Source organism: Ptychodera flava, chromosome 16, assembly GCF_041260155.1.
Source record: "Ptychodera flava strain L36383 chromosome 16, AS_Pfla_20210202, whole genome shotgun sequence".
Taxonomy (NCBI): domain Eukaryota; kingdom Metazoa; phylum Hemichordata; class Enteropneusta; family Ptychoderidae; genus Ptychodera; species Ptychodera flava.
This window is the reverse complement of record NC_091943.1, coordinates 169017-188903: the sequence shown is the minus strand read 5'-3', so window position 1 is coordinate 188903 and position 19887 is coordinate 169017. Positions and strand designations below refer to the sequence as shown.

At 37.3% G+C, this 19887-nt stretch overlaps 1 protein-coding gene across 1 annotated transcript in view; it reads right to left on the bottom strand.

The window, feature by feature from the left end:
- Positions 1-19887, bottom strand: part of LOC139152434 (glycosaminoglycan xylosylkinase-like) — a 54780-nt gene that overhangs the window by 25831 nt on the left and 9062 nt on the right. Inside the window, exons 2-3 of the mRNA XM_070725540.1 lie at positions 17445-18587; positions 11366-11452 (exon numbers count right to left, since the gene is read on the bottom strand). Of these exons, the coding sequence (XP_070581641.1) occupies positions 11366-11452; positions 17445-17983 (626 nt within the window). The 5' untranslated portion in view covers positions 17984-18587. The remainder of the gene's footprint in view (positions 1-11365; positions 11453-17444; positions 18588-19887) is intronic.

Genomic DNA, 19887 nt, shown 5'->3' with positions numbered 1-19887 from the left:
CAGATGCACAATATATCTAGAATGAGTCACAAGGCAAGCTAAATATGGAGCAAATTGACCCAAATGGAGTGTATAGTGTACCTGCCTGTACAGAAAGGTATTACAATAGCATGGAAATAACTTGTATTGTGACAGTGTCTTTTACTTTTTTGGTCATGCACAAAGGCAAAAGAAGATTTTAGAATTGAGTGACAGTACTGCGACTCATTGAACTCGAAAAGGAAATTCAGTTCCAAGAAATGAGTATTGACACAGCCAAAGAGATATGCAACGCACATACTCTGCTATGACAGTGGAACTCAAGACAACAAAAAGTGCCAATACTGGTCATGTGAAGTGCGAGCCAAATTTTCTAAAGAAACCGCTCTAAAAACAAAATTTCAATACATGCAATATTTGCTGTACCACATAGCCTCAATGTAAAACTACAGAAATTTGTTTTGCTGTTTTACAGACAGATCTCGACAGATAGCAGATTGGTGCATTCACATGATTCATTAGCATCATCAAATTACGGCACATTTTATACCGGTATATGAAGAATAACAGAGCAGATGGCCTACAATGTGTCAAAACAAGCATTATTTGTATATGCATAATTTCTTATTTTGTTCCTGGTAGTAGTACCATTACATAAACTGCATCAGATAGGAGAACATGAACATATACTATTTTTAATTTTTATGGCCATTTTCTGTTTCTCAAATTTTCAGGAACAACTTTTCTTAAATTTAGAGAATCTTAGGCCAGCCTGCATACTGTATACACACAGTGCACTGAAAGGTGAAGTTGCAACTTGTGATGTATTTTTCAGTATTTCCGTGCTGTCTGCTTTCTTTTTCCAATCTGCAAATCATTTTAAAATGTCCATTGGTCAACTTGTCAGCATGGCCTTCATGGTATCTGTGTAATATCCTATGCAATTGATGATGAGTGAATTTTAGTTCAGATTTCAATTCATTGGTCAACAATAACACTACACATTGAACACAATGCAAAGTGTTGCCAAGGCAATTACATTGTATGTTTATCATATTTGTAAGGGAACGAATAAGATAAACTTTTAAAAAAAACTTGTGAAAAATATTGTCAATAGCGATAGCATTATATTTCCTTTAAGCAGTATTCAAACAGCGACCAATAATTGTGAAGAGTGTTCAACTGGATGAAAACGTACATCCACCAGCTCTGCTCAATATTTGGAACAGTATATAAGTTTCAAGTTGCAACAGTTTTCTTGGCTTGGTATTTTGCATTCTACAAAGTTTGCAGAAAATCAAAAGTTGGGAAGTGAAGGACAAAAATCTTTTACGCATTAAACCAAATTACGCTCTAGCTGTGAATACACTAGCAGTACGTGCTACAGCATAGAGATTGTGCTCCAGTAAGGGGTCATTGGCACAGGAATGCTGTGAGCAACCACGCTAGCTTTCTGGTCTGGCGTCACTGCCTTAGCTCACAAAACAATGAAACACGTTAATCTTTGAATAAATCAACCTGTACCGGTACTTGCTTTATCACTATTGATGACTCGTCTTCTAATCCTGCTAATATTTTCTGTGAGCTGTCTACGGTTTCCTCTTAAATTGAGAACTTGTGCCCTCAAATGTAATTCAGCGTAATACGTAAATTCAAAGACACTGATCAGTGTTGCAATGAACTACCAATAACGCTATTTTTTGGCTTGCAGCGGTCCTGTAGCAATGACCCCTGATCAAAGCATGGTGGTTGCGCCAGGGTACCTCGCCTCTTCACAGCTAATAGTGTTCAAGATGCTTTTCAATGGCCTTCTTCTGCAAAGACTTGCCATGAAATTGGACATGCATGCATGCATGCTGTAAAGCCTACGAATAGATTTCACAGTGTGTGATTGATTTCTGTCAGTCACATAACATTTTCTGTTTCTGAAGAGAGTGCAAAAATCTCAACCTTGTGGTTAGACCTTTGTATCTTAGATAGTTACTATGTATGGCTTTTCAGCCAAAGGCAAGAATTTGAGACTACCCAAGGGATCTATTGGGCTACATGTATTTGTAATGCAATCAAAGTAGAGCTTAAGTAACAGCCTTGTGTACCACAGACATGCTTCTGTTTCAGCCTTTATCAAATAAGTTTGATGTACACGGAGTAAATCAGTGTGTCATATGTACAATGTATTTCAGACTGACTATATATGTGTGCATTATCAGTGATCAAAATTACATTTATGCACACTTGCTGAACAACTCTCTTTCAACCAAAAAGTTTAATAGTCAGGCAGACCAATCTTTGCCATCTACAACAATTTAACAACCTACAGTTGCAAAATGTTAACTACTGCACATCTTTACTCCATAATTTTTCTAACAAAGTCTTTATGGAAGTATTATGTATTGTAAATAAAAGAGACAGTAGCTGAAAGTTTCAATTTTTCCTAATTTTTGTTTTATCTGTCAACTTCACATTCTTATTCTCATTCCACTCCCTAAAGTATGTTGAAACATCCACTATCCAGCTTGTCAACACAACGTGTATACAGTATCTGGAAAGTGCAAGCCTAGAATCCTATTCCGTCCACTTGCCTCCGTACCTCCGTCCCACTACCGACGGTAGTGGGACGGAGGTACGGAGGCAAGCGGACGGAATAGGATTCTAGGCTAGGAAAGTGCATGAATGTAATTGTTGATATTGCAGTCATGACTAGCATTCACATTTAAACAATAACAGTTAATGCAGTCTACGTGTATACACAGGCTGAGTTGACAAACTAAATACTGTATACATATATGTCAACATGCTTTTGGGAATAGACCAAAAACCTGTGGTTTACATAAAAAAAAAAATTATCAAGAGTTCCAGCAACTGACCCTCGAAGTATATCACTATACAGCACAAATAACGGATAAACAAAAAATAGACACACAACTTGCAGAAATGAACTTGTCCTCGAACAGACTTTTAGTGCTATCTTAGTACAGCACAGCAATGGTCAACTGGCCTTGTTGATATTTGCTAATGGTGTGAAAGTCATGGCATTGACAGTTGAGACATGTCTGGTTGCATTTACTGTCGATGGCATTCATGTTTTGCTACAGGCTGGAGTGCACAGGCAGACAGCCAAGTGAAAAGGATACCCTTCAAGTTCAACTGACATGTCGAGGGTTTGCAATTTGCTTTGTTTTCATCCTCTGGGAAAAGTTCAGAGAGAGCAAGAAAGCTTTACTGGATATTTTTTGGAATTGTGATGAAGTATTAACCTCTGCAATACAGAAGGTACATTTGCAGTGTTGTGATGGATGGCAATGGCAAAGCACGCATTTGATATCAACAAATACCAAGTATAGGGCAGGAATTCAAAGGATACGAATTCAAAGGAACTTGTATCTACTGGTATATCAGAAATTTATCATATTTTAAGCAAAATGAAATTCAGCAAAATGACACAAAATAAGTCATCGTTGATGACACAGTCCCCACTTGTTAATGGGTACTTTGATTACATGTCCTCAGAGAGGATAGAGTCCTCTTCATTAATTAGGTCTGTGATAAAAATACTTTGATACAGATAGCGCTCAATGGCCAAGAATGACCTACATACAAGAAAGACCTACATATGTATGACATAGGTTAATGTCCTTGTACCAACTTTGAATAAAATCGGTTGAGACATGCCTGAGTATTATGGCTCTGTACCTGAAAAAATCGTAACAAAATGGCCGCCTGCAGCCATATTGGCTCGTATCACATAACAACTGACATAGCATATTAGACATCTCATGTATGACAGTATCATCTCCTTGTACCAACTTTGAATAAATTCGCTTGATACATGTCTGAGTATTATGGCTCTGTACATGAAAACATTGTAATAAAATGGCTGCCTAGCGGCAATATTGGATCGTATCACATAACAAATAGACATACATATGTGTGACATAGGTCAATGTCCTTGTACCAACTTGGAATAAAATCGGTTGAGATATGCCTGAGTTTTGGCTCTATACATGAAAAAATTGTAATAAAATGGCCCCCTGGCGGCCATATTGGATCGTATCACAAAACAAATCGACGTGCATATCTATGACATTGGTCAATGTCCTTGTACCAACTTTGAATAAAATTGGTTGAAACATGTCTGAGTTATGGCTCTGTACATGAAAAAATTGTAACAAAATGGCCGCCTGGCGGCCATACTGGATCGTATCACAAAACAAATTGACATGCATATCTATGATATCGGTCAATGTCCTTGTACCAACTTTGAATAAAATCGGTTCAAACATGTCTGAGTTATGGCTCTGTACATGAAAAAATCGTAATAAAATGGCCGCCAGGCGGCCATACTGGATCGTATCACAAAACAAATAGACTTGCATATCTATGACATTGGTCAATGTCTTTGTACCAACTTTGAATAAAATTGGTTGAAACATGTCTGAGTTATGGCTCTGTACATGAAAAAATTGTAATAAAATGGCCGCCTGGCGGCCATATTGGATTGTGTCACAAAACAAATCAACGTGCATATCTATGACATTGGTCAATGTCCTTGTACCAACTTTGAATAAAATCGGTTGAAACATGTCTGAGTTATGGCTCTGTATATGAAAAAATTGTAATAAAATGGCCGCCTGGCGGCCATATTGGATCGTATCACAAAACAAATCGACATGCATATCTATGATATTGGTCAATGTCCTTGTACCAACTTGAAAATTGAATAAAATCGGTTGAAACATGTCTGAGTTATGGCTCTGTACATGAAAATATCGTAATAAAATGGCCGCCTGGCGGCCATATTGGATCTTATCACAAAACAAATCGACGTGCATCTGTATGACATATGAAGTAATCCTTGTACCAAGTTTGAATGAAATCGCTCCTTGCATCTCTGAGATATCTGCGTGAACGGACGGACGCACGACGGACGCACATACGCACGCACGCACGCACACACGGACGCACGCACGGACATGATCAAACCTATAAGTCCCCCCGGACGGTGTCCGTGGGACTAATAAGAGGAACACTCAAATTTTTTCTTCTGTTTGACATAATTTTTTTGTTTATATATAACTTAAAAGGTGGTTTAAGCAAGGACACTTAATTGACACCATAAGTTACAGCAAGTATGCATTTTCTATATAAACCACTATCATTGGGTAGGATAGACTGCTGTGCAGTTATCGCTTTGGAATTCAAACTCCCATTGCCGTCCTTGTTGAACAGCAAATTACGGATAAGATTATGCCACTGAATGCTACATTCCCAGATATACCAGTGCACCAAACAACATTATATACGGTACATGTAAGCTACATGAAGGACGTTCTCATTATAATAAACTATTATTGAATTGACGTAGAGCCTTAAAATTCGTAATATGATAATATGGAACTCTGCATCACTGACAGATCACAATACAGAGATAGTAATTACAAAAATTGTGTTACCAGCAACATCAAGATACATACCAGTACATGTATGGTTGCAAATGAAATGATTCAACTAGCAAGGCATGTACAAGTACAGTGTCCGACTGAGTGCATGCAACCAACACACACCAATATTTCTTATCTTAGGTGACATGAAATCCCCTCATACAGTGTTTCCTAATAGCACAGAGTCTTGTATGGCAGTAATAGTTTGCTTGAAGGATGAAGAGTGTACCAGTACATTTGGGGTAAAATCCTCAATTCTGGTTTTAATAATAAAACTTACGGCAAAAACTTGACATTACTTTATGAAATTTCATAAATCAGTGGATTCTTTTGAAACTAGAGTTTATGTCGAAATAGAATGCAATAATTTATGCTTTATCTATTCTCATTCTTAAATGACAGGAATTGAAAGACTGACATTCAAAAAATGTGATTAAAATCACAATGCAAAACTGAAATTATACTTATTCTGAATGTAATTGTAAGAACTTTGCCAAATAAAATTGGAATTTTGCTTTATAGTATTTCAAGAATGAAATCTAAAAACTTCACAAAATTTAAGCTAGCCACTGAGAGTAGCACTATATTCTTTTGAAATGTTGAAAAGGGAGAAAAAAGGAGCCAGACAATTGAGTGATTTGCATAAATTTGCCCAAATATACACTCACTTTCTGACCAAACTTACAACTGTTCATCATGCTAAAGAGTAAACTGTACCAATATTTCAATCTTTGATTAACAAATTACAGAAGTAATTTTTGCAAAAAATGATATGGGATGAAAAACATTGCATGGAGTGTAATACCCCCTTATGTTGACAAAAACTCCCATGTCCGTTGGAAATATGATTGATGTAACAGCACTAACACATGTACATGCATAGGATACATTGACACTGATATACCCTCTGGTATCTGTATTCAACAGTGTATTCAACGCCATACATCGCTTTTGGCAGAATTCATTCTGAGACACTACTAGAAGCAAATAAATAACTCAAAAAATTCTTTATAGAAATATAATCCCTTTGAATTTTGTATTCTATGCTCAATGACAAATTTTACCTTTACAGGCAAAAGAGCAGTACTCAGTGCTCATATGAGTTCCCGAACGAAACTGTACACAATGCAGATGAAGAACTTTATGAAGCAGTAAAACTTGAATGTAGAAGCAATGCTTACTGTCTGATGTATAATTTAATTGTTGGAGATCTGTGAAGAAATGTTTCGTACTCAGACTTGATCAATATGATTTGTGGCATTCTGAATTTTCGAAACAAAACGACAGGTTCTATATATACATATACATGTATTTACATGTAGGTGTATTGATACTTTCAATGAGTAATTATCTGTTTTGAGAAGCCCTAGTTGAGGAGTAGTCTTGGTTACCAAGACTGCTCTGTGGGGCTCTCATCCGGCTGCCCCTACACAGTCTGGGGAAATCCAATCCAAAAATCTCCGAGGAAGATGGTGTGACACAAACAAGACAAGGGTGATGCATCCTGGGAGCAACTGATCTATGATGTAATTAGATGTTTTTAAAACAAAGTTGTAGAAAATATAGCTTCAAGCACAGTCCCTGCACACAAATCATGCACATGTGTGGATCAAGGGACTGTGCTTTACAGTTATGTTGAAGTACGTGTAGCTTTTAAAGTAAATTTTCAGTAACGAGTGTGGATATATGACTTTTACGTCTTGGATCAGCTTACAGACAAGTAGGATAAAACTGATCCAGGATATAAAAGTCTTAATTCACACTCATTACTGAGAATTAACGGTGAAGAGTGGCCCGATGAGAGTCCCGCAGAGCAACCGAAACTACCGTACATGTACCGGTACATATATGGAGGGGAGCAATGATACCGGTATATGTAGATTTGCTAAACATGCTGTCTTTCCAGTATTAACTGCAGTATGTGTTCGTTTTTAAAATGCAAAGCTTTCAGTAGACTGTGGTACGTCAACATTGCTTTCAACAAAGGTGGGTGAAACTGCACGTGGGGAAATGGGTGTAAAGCTGATATCAAATACACTGTGCATGAACTGGTAAGTATTAGCAATAGTCCAGATTTAGGGTATTTTGGTATATGCAAGGCCTGAAACACAAATTCAGCTGTATTCTGGAGTGTGCCAATAACATGTTTGCTACAATTCTTTAAAATAGCGATATCACATGCCCAACTAACGTTACTGGTACCATACCTGTATATATGTACATGTATGTACAAATATAACACAAACGCAGGTACCGAACGTGAACATGCCATACCAGCAATTAATTTTAAAACTTGCCCACTGACTGGAGAACACAAGCTGGTTCTGTTATAGGCTCTGGCTTCAGGAGTGGTTGTTTGAGTCGCCGTACCGTGTAATTCAAGGCATTGTGAACTGTTATTTCATCACGTCAACCATTAGTAACTCAATCCATTGCCCACTTGTCGGGAGTTCTTGTCATTCAGATGAGGGGGATGAAGTGAAGTAATACTGTTTAGTCTGGACTATTAAGAGAGCAAATTAACATTGAAATATCTACCCCTGTCACTACTGGTAGCATATTTTTGAGGACTCTCTTGGACCCTTGAAGGTGCCAGTGCCCTGATTCAGGTGTTAGCCTGTCCATTACTGAATAATGGTATGTGTAGATCACATACCAGTATCTGATGTAAATGCCAAAAAAATTGAATCAAATCAAGCTGTTTGTTGGAATATGCAAGTTCAAATTGGAACTTCAATTTTTCCACCATTAACATGTACATACCTTTGAGCCTTTAAAAACTCATAGACAACACATCAATACAGCATTACCCTGTGCATGTGCGTGATTGAAAATGGCAAAACTCCTAAAACAATTGTACATTAGGTCAAAAGACATTTTTTTACAACCAATTTGACAATTTTCAAGAATCAGGTACGTAAAACTTTAGATCAATGCCCAAACTGACAAAATGTTTACATTCAACATCCGGAAAAGCTGAAAATGTGCAGTGAAAGGGATCATGCCTTGAGTTGTCAATCAGATTCTGAAGTGCTTTGTGTAACTGACTGACCACTTGTCATCATATACATGCTATATTTCCTTCCGAATTCCTCAAAAAAAGGCCAAGAGTGTTCTGGTCAGGTGAAATGGCAGGTTATAGGGCACATCATGGAAAACAAACTCGGTGAGTCTGTGAAAGGAAGTCTTCCGGCTCTGGTTACATCCGATGTATTGAGACAATTCTTGTGGCTGTTAGCTCAGAGCCATTTGGGAGACTTTCCAAGATTGGCAATTTGTTTAGTCTGAACAATATACATGCATATATTATAAGTCTGTGAACAGTGAGGGGGTCATTGACCATACTTTTTGGAGAAAGGCACAAGATACTGTTAAAGTGATCAAACTGTACAATTGAGTGTAAAAGTGTCATCAAGGTAGCATGTGCGCCTTGGGGACAGATATTTTAAACATAGCAGGAATGCATTCTGGGAAAAAGTTCTGGGGGGGGGGGGATACATCCTAAGCAAAATTCTTCTATGTAAACTTTAACTCTCAAATTTACTACCTGGTAAAGTTTGGACATACATACATACATACATACATACATACATACATACATACATACATACATACATACATACATACATACATACATACATACAAAAAAACGAACATGTCAATCTATAATGTATCCTTGCATTTTAAAGCTTTGGGATCTGTAGAATCTGAAGCTTGAAGGATAGGTTTTGGGCTGCATTGTATGCTGGAGAAGTTTGTGTTCGAGAAAACACAAAAATCAGATCACCACATTTATTTATATTTTCTTGACTGCAAACTTTTTCCTGAAGTCATAAATACAAGCAAAATTTGGCAACAATTCAGGATTAACATTATTATGTACCAGTGCATATGATCCCTGAGTGTAAATTGTTTGAAATTTCTGCATGGGAATGCACAAGAATATAGTTCTAGGTGAATTTAAATGTGTTGAATATGCAAGTACTAAAGTTGAAAACATCTTTGTTAACATTCTGCCCAGTTACTTGAGGTATTTGTTCTTAATAAGCAATTAACTGTTGTGATTTGTCTGTTTCTGTTCTTCTAGACAAGCTGAGGTCATTAACCTTACCTTGGAAACATTTCTGAAAATTTTTAAGATTACGTAACAACGTAGATATCAATTCTCGGTCAGTGACCATGTTTCTTTTCATGAAGCAGGGTCATTTCATCTGTCAATACTAATAAGTGGGGTAGAGGTATTCCTATACCATGGGTCAAATCAACTACTTTGTCCTTGGTATACTTGATCGCACACACAAAATAAATAAAGAGCACAGCAGTTTTCTGAATATTCACACAAAAATCAGTTATGGTGATTATTTAAGGTAGCTACATACCTTTTAGACACTTTCAGATTTTTATTTTTTTCTCAATTGAACACGTCCCAAACCCCAATAAAGTATACATTTTCTGAAAGCCCTGATATAGAGCTATCCGACCAAGCACAGTACACGGTCATTATTTGCATAAGAGTCACGTGACAAGCGTTTTGCTGAACCTTCCAAAAACCGGTTTTTCCCGCCTTATGCGAACACGCTGCAAGATTTCCGGTTGGAATTTCTTCATTGACAAGCCTTGACAATATCCTTCAAAACCATGTCTGGGATTTTCTTTATATGGCTTTGTTTTTTTTTAATGTGCTCTTAAAGGTGTTAGATGAAGGTGCTTTTCAAGGAATTTTAATTATCACGCCATATAATTTGAATGGAGCCTCCGGGAAAAAATCGCAGACATGGTTTTGAAGGATATTGTCAAGGCTTGTCAATGAAGAAATTCTAACCGAAAATCTTGCAGCGTGTTTGCATAAGGCGGGAATAACCGTTTTTTGGAAGGTTCAGCAAAACGCTTGTCACGTGACTCTTATGCAAATAATGAACGTGTATGTACTTGGTCGGATAGCTCTATATCAGGGCTTTCAGAAAATGTATACTTTATTGGGGTTTGGGATGTGTTCAATTGAGAAAAAAATAAAAATCTGAAAGTGTCTAAAAGGTATGTAGTTACCTTAAACCTTTGAGCAAACCTGACAATTGACATCACGTGAACATTGGGGAGGGTAAATTTTTACAAACCTACCCTTGGGGAGGGTGACTCTTGGCCTTAGGGAGGGCTACATTTTACATTGTGCATTTACTAAATTTTGATTGCTAGAACATTTGAGGAAACCAAATTGCAGCAATACACATGTAACACTGACTTTGGAGACTACGTTTCTCTCATAAAAAAGGCACCACAAATTCATTCAGTATACCAGTATCTGACTTCCACTCTGTGTCTAAATTAATACCTGCTATCCTCAATCCTCTTTGCAGCAAAATCGATCTTCTATACATGTTGGGATGCGATTTCTGACGGCACCTACACGCTTAACAAAAATCATATGCTTTCTGGCCACAGCTGCTATACGCACTTGACAGTAGCGATGCTGTGATTAGCTATCTACTGCAGTGCAAGATTGGTTGAAACATTTAAATTAAGGAATGTGAGGGGGTGGCTGATTGAGTGAGCATCCGCTGAGGCCGGAAAGCACTTCATATGTTTTCCGAGTCCCTAAATAACTAGGCTATCAAGGAGTGTTGATAGCTTGTAAATAGGATGTGAATTGTTGTAAAATTATGTGCACAAGCAACTTGTGCACCAATCAGGTGGTGATGGGGCATAAAAGACAGGCCAGAAAACCATCACACTCAGCTATGGACTTACAGCAATGTTTGTACTACCTTTTTGCACTTTATTTCAGTTTTCAGCGATTCAATAGAACTCCTCGAAAACAAGGACAAAGTATTCAGGTCTATGGGATAAAAGGAAAACGCTGAAAAACACACGGAATCTTGAATGTGTCCTGAGAAGAACACAATATGTAAATGTGTTGTTTGCCAGCCATGATATGTGAGGTTACTTACCTGTCTAAGTGAAATGCCGCAATTTCTGCATTGTGTCTGTCATAACCTCCGTACGGAGAACCACTGACTATGTAGTCTCTGGAATATCTGGAAAAAAGTGAATACGATGAGAAAATATGAGATTGTAAATCAGTTGATGATGAGGCTCCACATAGCTTGTGATTTACTTTTCAGCTTTTTTACTGTGTATGTGTAAAAGTTAATTTGCTGTAAAAATCATGTCAAAATTTAAAGTTCATCTAGTAAACATACCCCGTATTTGTACAGCATCCAATGTTCTTGTTGACAACTGAATTCCAGTCTGGATTACATTTCAGATGTCAAAAATAACATCACAATAAACTGTACAAAATGAGTTGTGCTTGCATGGTTAATGCAATTTGACAATGTACTGTGTATTTCAACAAACTCTATACAGAGAACAAATGTACTTGTTTTGTCGAACCATTATCTCCATGATCGAACAAAAAGTTATTCAATTTATGTGAATTTAAACCTGTTCACCTTAATTGCATAGCTGCAAACAAATCCACACTCAATATTGACAACATTGGGTTCGGGCTGAAGCATGGTGGTGAAATTAAGGACTCGAGGTTGTTCTACAAGTGGCATACTGGTACTGTATGGAAGATGTCATGTAAGGAGCAAAGAAGAGCAGATTGTTTAATTTTTTTTTAATTACACTTCAAAATCATTGTAAAGCTATACGGTACATTTTGCATGGTCTTGCTTTACTGGTAATACATACTGTATCTGTGTATGTATAAGTTTCTACAAAAGAATTCGCTTATAATGAAATGTTTCATGCAGTTTGCATGCATGTGTACACATATCTCTTCACTTTAGTCAATCAAACTACAGTATTGTCGCTAATAAAGCCAAAAGCTATATATAATTTGCCAATCTGTATACATGAAAGGTGTGTGCTATGTGTACAAAGACAATTTAAGGTGCATTTAAACTTGTGGTAGGTTACAACATGTTTTCAGGGATGCAATTAGTGAAATACCAAAGCCATTTGTGCATGACAGTGTGGATAGAATCAAAATTGCATGTATGATTACTGTACATTTCACTCATATGGGTAAACCAATATTAGATATTAGTACATGTGTATGCCATCTTAATGCTTATGTGCCATGCATAGATGTACACTGTACTGTAATCTTTTACAGTATGTGCAAGTATAGCTTGAGCTATTATTAATAAAGTTTATAATTTTCACTTAACATATTCCAAAAATTCCCTGTAATTAGCTTGGTAAAAGTCTTTTACACAGACTTTAATAGCAGCAATTGTAGCTGCACTGCTTCAATAAGCTGATGGAAAGCATGAATACACGATGCCGACACATGCATGAATGATATCATACTTAGGGACCAAAATGACCAGTTAAAAAAGGTCAAATAGTTAACATGGGTAAAATCTGTGAATTTGAAAATCATCATACGCCACCCTGGGAGGTCCTCATGAAACATGCAACAGTTGAAATAATATCTTCGAGAGGGCAGTTCTAAAGATAGTGTGCTAAAAAGAAAGAACCCAAAAGAATCAGTTTGTAGGTCACCTGGTGTGGCTTGACCTCTGGAGTTCATGTAGGTCAAAGTGTGATGACCGTGTGAAATCCAAGGTTTCATTTGCTTGTGATGACTGTGAACTACATATCAGTATACCAATACACACGTGCATGGATATAACCTTTACCAAGGTCACTCCAATTGAAGAGCCAAAGGTCATACAACACTGGCCATTTCCAGTCCAGACAGACTTTTTTCTACTTTGGCCTCTGATTGCATAATTTTTATCGTTGACAAGGAATTCGCAACATTTACCATCTATGAACTGCTTCAAATATTCACTCTCCTGGATTTCACATATGATATAAATTTGTATCAGTCTCAGACAGATCAATGTTGACAAATGCTTCTGTTCATGCAACTTTCTCCCTGGTGTAACAATAAACACATCACATACGACAGTGACTTGCTGAAAAGCTGAAGGAGCATGGTTCATGTTTTGCTAGAGCCATTTCATTGTGTGCATTTCACTTATTTCTACAGAAACCCTTGTGATTCAAGAAGCAGTTCTATATAGATAATATGGATCTGCATGAATAGATACATGTAGCTGGGCAAGTGTGGCTAATACCTGGTATTTCAACAAAGTCAGGGAGAAGAACAAAAATATTCTCATTTAATTTTTTGCCCCATAATTGATGGGAATTACATGTATTATCAACAGCTACAGCTGTTGTCCCCTGAAGGGGCAGTGGCTATATACTTTTGATAAAGGACCCAGCACTCCTCTGAAGTGCAGATGGCAGGTATATTAACAAAATAGGTATATTCAGAGGTGTGATTTCTCAACTTATATTATACTAAGGTACATGTACACAGTCACAGTTACTTGATTGGTTCAGTATATACCGGTACCGGTATGTGAGCGTACAAGAGCACATTAGCCCTACAGTATTGTTATTAAAATGAAACTAACTGTAACTTTTTATAATACTGCCATTATTTTATTCATTTTTCTTGTAGTACATGTTTGGTGAAATACAAAGTACTAAATTGTAGCTCTGTCAATGCAATGCATTGTGTAGATGAGAAAGCTATTAGAGAGCCAACAATGTATACTGAGGTCAAAATATTTAAGTGATTGATTTTTTCCGGAAATCAGTTACCAGAATTCAGTTCATAGTGCGAGTGCTGAAATTAAAAAAGTTCATTGTCTATAATTAGTTGGTTCATTTCTGAAGAAGAATCATTGGCAATGGACATCTGAGCTTTGTATGATTTTTCAACCATTACCGGAAGGCCGGAATACAAGGATTATATCTGGTTGATGTGTACTGTGCATGTATAAATGTATGTTTACCGTGTACCATTACAAAAGCCCCTTGAGAAAGTAGCGTTAACTAATGCACTCATGTAAGTTCAATGTATTACACTACATCAAGCAACTGCCAGTGGATTTTTAAATGCATTCATCCTAAAACAGTTTATTTAAACTTTTAACTCCCGTTTTGTTTTCTTTGCCAGGAACTTTCTGACTGCTGAGCAAGATTTGCGTAAACATTTCGATTCTGCTGTCCATACACATACCACATGTTGGTGAAACATGTTGGCTTGGATATTGTGTTTGTTAGCCAGGTAACTGTATGTGCATTGGAAAGGCACCGACTCCAGGGTGTTAATTTCTGTTGTGTGCATATTGCATCTCCGTTAGTACAAATGAATCCTAGTGTAGTGCAATTGTACAACTTCAAGCCATTGACTTGCCCTATAGAGTGTCAGTTTGCATGGTTGCAACTGTTTAAACCCTTTTCAAAACCATATTTTAGACCGAAATGCTGCTTACCAACCATAAGACCATATCCGATCCATTCATAAGAAAAATGGAATGAATGAACTCCAGTATGGTATTCAGTTGGAGAACTTGCAAGTGATGCGAAAGTCATTGGTAAAAAAATAGCAACTGAAGTTATGTCTAAAATAAAACAAGCGACCTAGCGGCCGATATAGCTCCGCTGTGTTTATGTAGAGAATAACTATTTTTGACACTTGTTGATGAAGAAGGTGGAAATCTTTGATGGCTCAATGCAGTGGCCAGAAAAAAGTGGCTAAAATAGCTGCAAAAATACACAATCGAAGATTTCATCATACTTTGAATATATCACATCGGATCATCCCTAAGAACATGTCAACCAAAGCTATCTGATGAGTAGTTTTTTGGAGAATAAAATTTTCTGACCAAAAATGGCAACAATTGCCCCAAAAAATAAAATTTGCAGATTTCATCATAATTTCAAATGATCAAATTTTATTCATCTATAGAAATCTGTATACCCAGTTTCAAAGCTGTTAGACCAGTACTTTTTGAGAAATACATTTTTCAACCAAAAATGGAAATAATTGACCCAAAAATTCAAAATTACAGATTTCATCATAATTTCAATAAATATTATTTAGTTCATCTATGGAAACCTATATACCAAATTTCAAAGCTATCAGATGAGTAGTTTTGGAAATACACATTTCTGACCAAAAATGGCAAATATTTCCCCAAAAATACAAAATTACAGATTTCATCAGAAATTCAATATATATTACTTAGCTCATCCCTAGAAACCTGTATACCAAATTTCAAAGCTATCAGATGAGTACTTTTTGAGAAACACATTTTTTGACCAAAAATGGCAAAAATTGCCCCAAAATTACAAAATTGCAGATTTCATCATAATTTCATTAAGGTGATCTGTAGGAACCTGTATATCAAATTGCACAGCTATCAGATGAGTACTTTTGGAAATACACATTTTTTGACCAAAAGTGGCAAAAATTGCCCCAAAAATACAAAATTGCAGATTTCATCATAATTTCAATAAATATCATTGAGTTCATCTGTAGGAACCTGTATACCAAGTTTCAAAGCTATCAGATGAGTACTTTTGAAAATACACTTTTTTTGACCAAAAGTGGCAAAAATTGCCCCAAAAAATACAAAATTACAGATTTCATCAGAAATTCAATATATATTACTTAGTTCATCTATAGAAACCTGTATACCAAATTTCAAAACTATCAGACCAGCACTTTTAGAGAAATACATTTTTTGACCAAAACTGGCAAAAATTGCTTTAAAAATGCAAATTTGCATATTTCTGCACAATTTGAACAAATCTGAAATAGATCATCCCTAGGGACATATGTACCAAATATCAAAGCTATCTGACTGGTAGTTTTGAAGTTGAAGATTTTTAAAGATTTTTTTACCAAAAATGACAAAAATTGCCTTAAAAATACAAATATGCAAATTTCACCACGATTTGAACAAATCTGACTGAAGTCACCCTAAGTAAAATGCTTATCAAATTTCAAAGCAATCGGACAAGCAGTTTCAGAGAAGAGGATTTTTTTACCAAAAACACCAAAAAATGCCCCCAAAATACAAATATGCAAATTTCACCATGATTTAAACAAACTGAAGTGAGGTCATCCCAAGTGAGCTGCATATAAAATTTCAAAGCAATTGGACTTGCGGTTTCAGAGGAGAAGGCAATTATTGACGGACGACAGACGACGAAGGACGACGACGGAAAATCAACCTATTTGATAAGCTCTGTGTCGCTGACAGCGGAGTTAAAAAAAGGGAAGATAAAGAGTCCATTGACATTGTGCAAAGGCAATTGTTGTGTTTGGAGAATGACACCCCCACCCCTCTTAGCAATGGTACGTTCAGGTACACTGCATCTGTGATTTGTTGTTTTGACACCTGTATCACCGCGAAAACCAAGACTTGACATTTCACACAACAGCCCCTTCATACGGTGAAACCATGACCACTTTAAATGATACAGGACTTTTTTTGTCTAGGGCAAAAATTTTCTTCAAGGGTAGTGTCAGTTACAGTGTAAAATCTCCCCCCCCCCCCCCACCTCAGAGCTTTCTGTAAGAACGTGAGCACAGTTCCACCTACACTATTGCAGGATGCATGTAAATATATGCATATGTGAATTTGCGAAACTAAACATGAACAGCCCCGAGTCAAAAGTTCTAACAAAGTTTCGTAGTCATTTGCACATGGTACACACATAGCAGTATTGTATTTCCTTTCAAAAGCTGACTTCTGGTTGTTGATTCTACTAACACAGACTTTTGGCTAGACAAGTTGTGTAATGGCTTGTCTGAGTGTTATTTGCCCTAACTTAAAAAAAAAAAAAAAAAGGTGAAAAATGGACCATGTGATTAAAATGCGGAATCAGCATTAGTTAACTCACAGAGCCTAGAGTTTTCTCAAAGGTTTATGGTTTACTGCAGGATTTTTTCGTCAGTTGATCGACATGTACTTCCCTTGATCTGATATTGGTACACTGTACAGTCAAATTTTCTCTTTATTATTGAAATACATGTATTGTTATCAGAGACAATACTTTACTATGCTTTTTGGATTAAATCTTGGTCGTTTGATTAATAATTGATGGTGTATTTAATACACATTAGATGCACATACAGTACCCTCTAAGATTACCCATAATGCTAGAGTGACCTGTTACCCCTACACTCAAGGCTCCACTTACCTCATTGGTTTAAATGCCACGTACTGACCACCTTGCAACGTCAGCATAAGTTTCAGCTGTGTGCCTTTGTATCCAACATCTGCATGGATGACCTTAGCAGTGGACATCGCATGCAACACTGTGCCCAAATCTGGTGCTATTGGTGGATAGATCTCCCGCGACTTCACCCAGTCGCCTGCCAACGTCCAGATTTCATCCAGATTTGCAAATCCACGCTTCTTGTCGACTGTGGGAACCTCTTTGAAGAGAGCGTCATTTCGATCTGCGATGATGACGGGGTGTTTGTTCTTCATTCCGGGTATAAACTCCGTGCCCTCATCATTATCCTCATCCAGGTGTTTGTAGTTCGATAAGAAGTCCCTCTGCTGACCTGAAAGCCGAACATTGTTCCTGGGGCGTGGGGCATCAAAGTCCGTCTCTCCAATGCTCACCAACATCCAAACGAGGGACATCAGGCAGATGAAGAAGACGAGCGAAAGTCTCCTGAATCTAATGCACCGAAGCATCATGAAGTCTTTGATGGAACTATCACAATACATGTAAATAGCACATTACTACGGTATACAAGGTAAATTTCAAGATGATCTAGTGCCAAGCAGTTACAGTCAGTCTAGAGATTGCGTGCCTGCTCCGTATTCCGCGGAGATGTCATGTCAACCAGCCTGACAGAAATGACCGGAACTGAAACTGTGTTTCAGAATAGGTTTTGAGTTTCTCGTTTTTTGTGCTCTGCCTTCTGATAGGGCCTTACAGAGTTACCAACTTGATTTCAGAATGAGACCTGAGAGCTGGGAACGTTTGACTACCGTGAGCATAAGCCTACTACGCTTGCCTATATAAACGCACTTAATGATATCATATACCGGGGATAGAGTATCTCACGCAGTATTTTATGCCTTAATCTGCAGCATTACTAGGGCCTAGGGAAACTAAATGCCTGACTGTTCCAATCATGCCAGATCACGTGCATCAAACCGGATAGGAGCTGGGTACAGGATGTTTTCCCTTGCCCTCCTTTGACAGTGCCTCTAAGCAGTACCTGTTGTCCAAGTCAACTGACACAAGCGTGTGTGGCTTACAAAATACCAAGCTATGAGTAAGCATAGCTCGTCTGCATAAGCGTCAGCTGACACACTCCATGCTCTGAAGAAAAGAAAAAAAAAAAACAGAAAGAAGGAAATCACATCTTTGTAGTCAATCTGGCAATTACAAGAACAGTTGGTAAAGCCCTCCTCAGGAAGGGATGTTACATTAACCCTTTGCCCCCCCCCCCATGGTTTGGCCCAAATTCATGGTTTGAATACCTGTTGTGGAGATGTTTTTACAGGGTATGGGAGTGAACAGAATAACCCTTACTGCGATTTGTAGCTGTGAAATTCATCATCATATGGTGACTGCATGTATGTGACATTAACCTAAATGCTTGACTTCAGTTATTTTAACTATGTAACCATTCATCCTAGTAGAAGGATAATTTATTATCAATCTATATCGCTATATTGGATGCACTCGATATAATTGAATGTACTAAATGACATCTCTTTTTTCAATTCAATTTTGCACTTGCACTTGCTTTTACCCAGTTTGGGGAGCATTGTCATTGACATTTGCATCAGTGACATTTCTCTTTTCCCCTGATCTGATTGCATTGATATACATTTACAAAGGGCAACCCTGGTACCCTGAAATGACTGGGAAACACCAGGAGAATATTTACTTGCTTCCCGCCTTAAATAAAATCCCTGAATTGAATATCGCTCATTTGTAATTATAATACTCATCAAGCAATAAAGTAATAAGGGAGGTGACTTGTGGTAAAGGAACGACATGACAAAATACTTGGTATAAGCGGTAATGTTATTTGCTGTGGATCCATAGCCCTATTACTCAAATGGCTGTTTGTGTTGGGAAGTGAGAGGGATGTGGATCGCCAACAAACATATCATTTGTAAGTTGTTTTTACTGTGATAAAGTGATGTAAACAGTACATCTATGTTGTAAAAGACTCTGGTATGTTGCTCTTTTAGTGTTTTTGAATCACAGATCCTAGTTGAAAGTGCTATGCTCCTACAAATAGTAAACTTAGTCTAGCTGTGGCAAAGATCACTGCTCCTTACTGCATACAGACAATGCACTAATTTCCCCCTTTTCTATCAGAGTTAATTGATACCTGTCTGTTACACAACAGTAAATGGAAGATATTTACATAGAATGGGTCCTGTAAGAAACTGATAGAAAATGCTAAGAGAAAGGCGAGTGGCTTTTCTCAAAGACAAGGGATCTAATGTTAATGGATGCATGGATTATACGCTTGCCAGGGGTTCTGGAATGAGCAACTCCTCATTAGACATTCATCATTATGAAAGAGAACAGTTTGTTCATTCCTTGGGAAAGTACTCTAGCCTTTTTGACTTTTCAACATCTTGCCCTGTGCATTTATAAC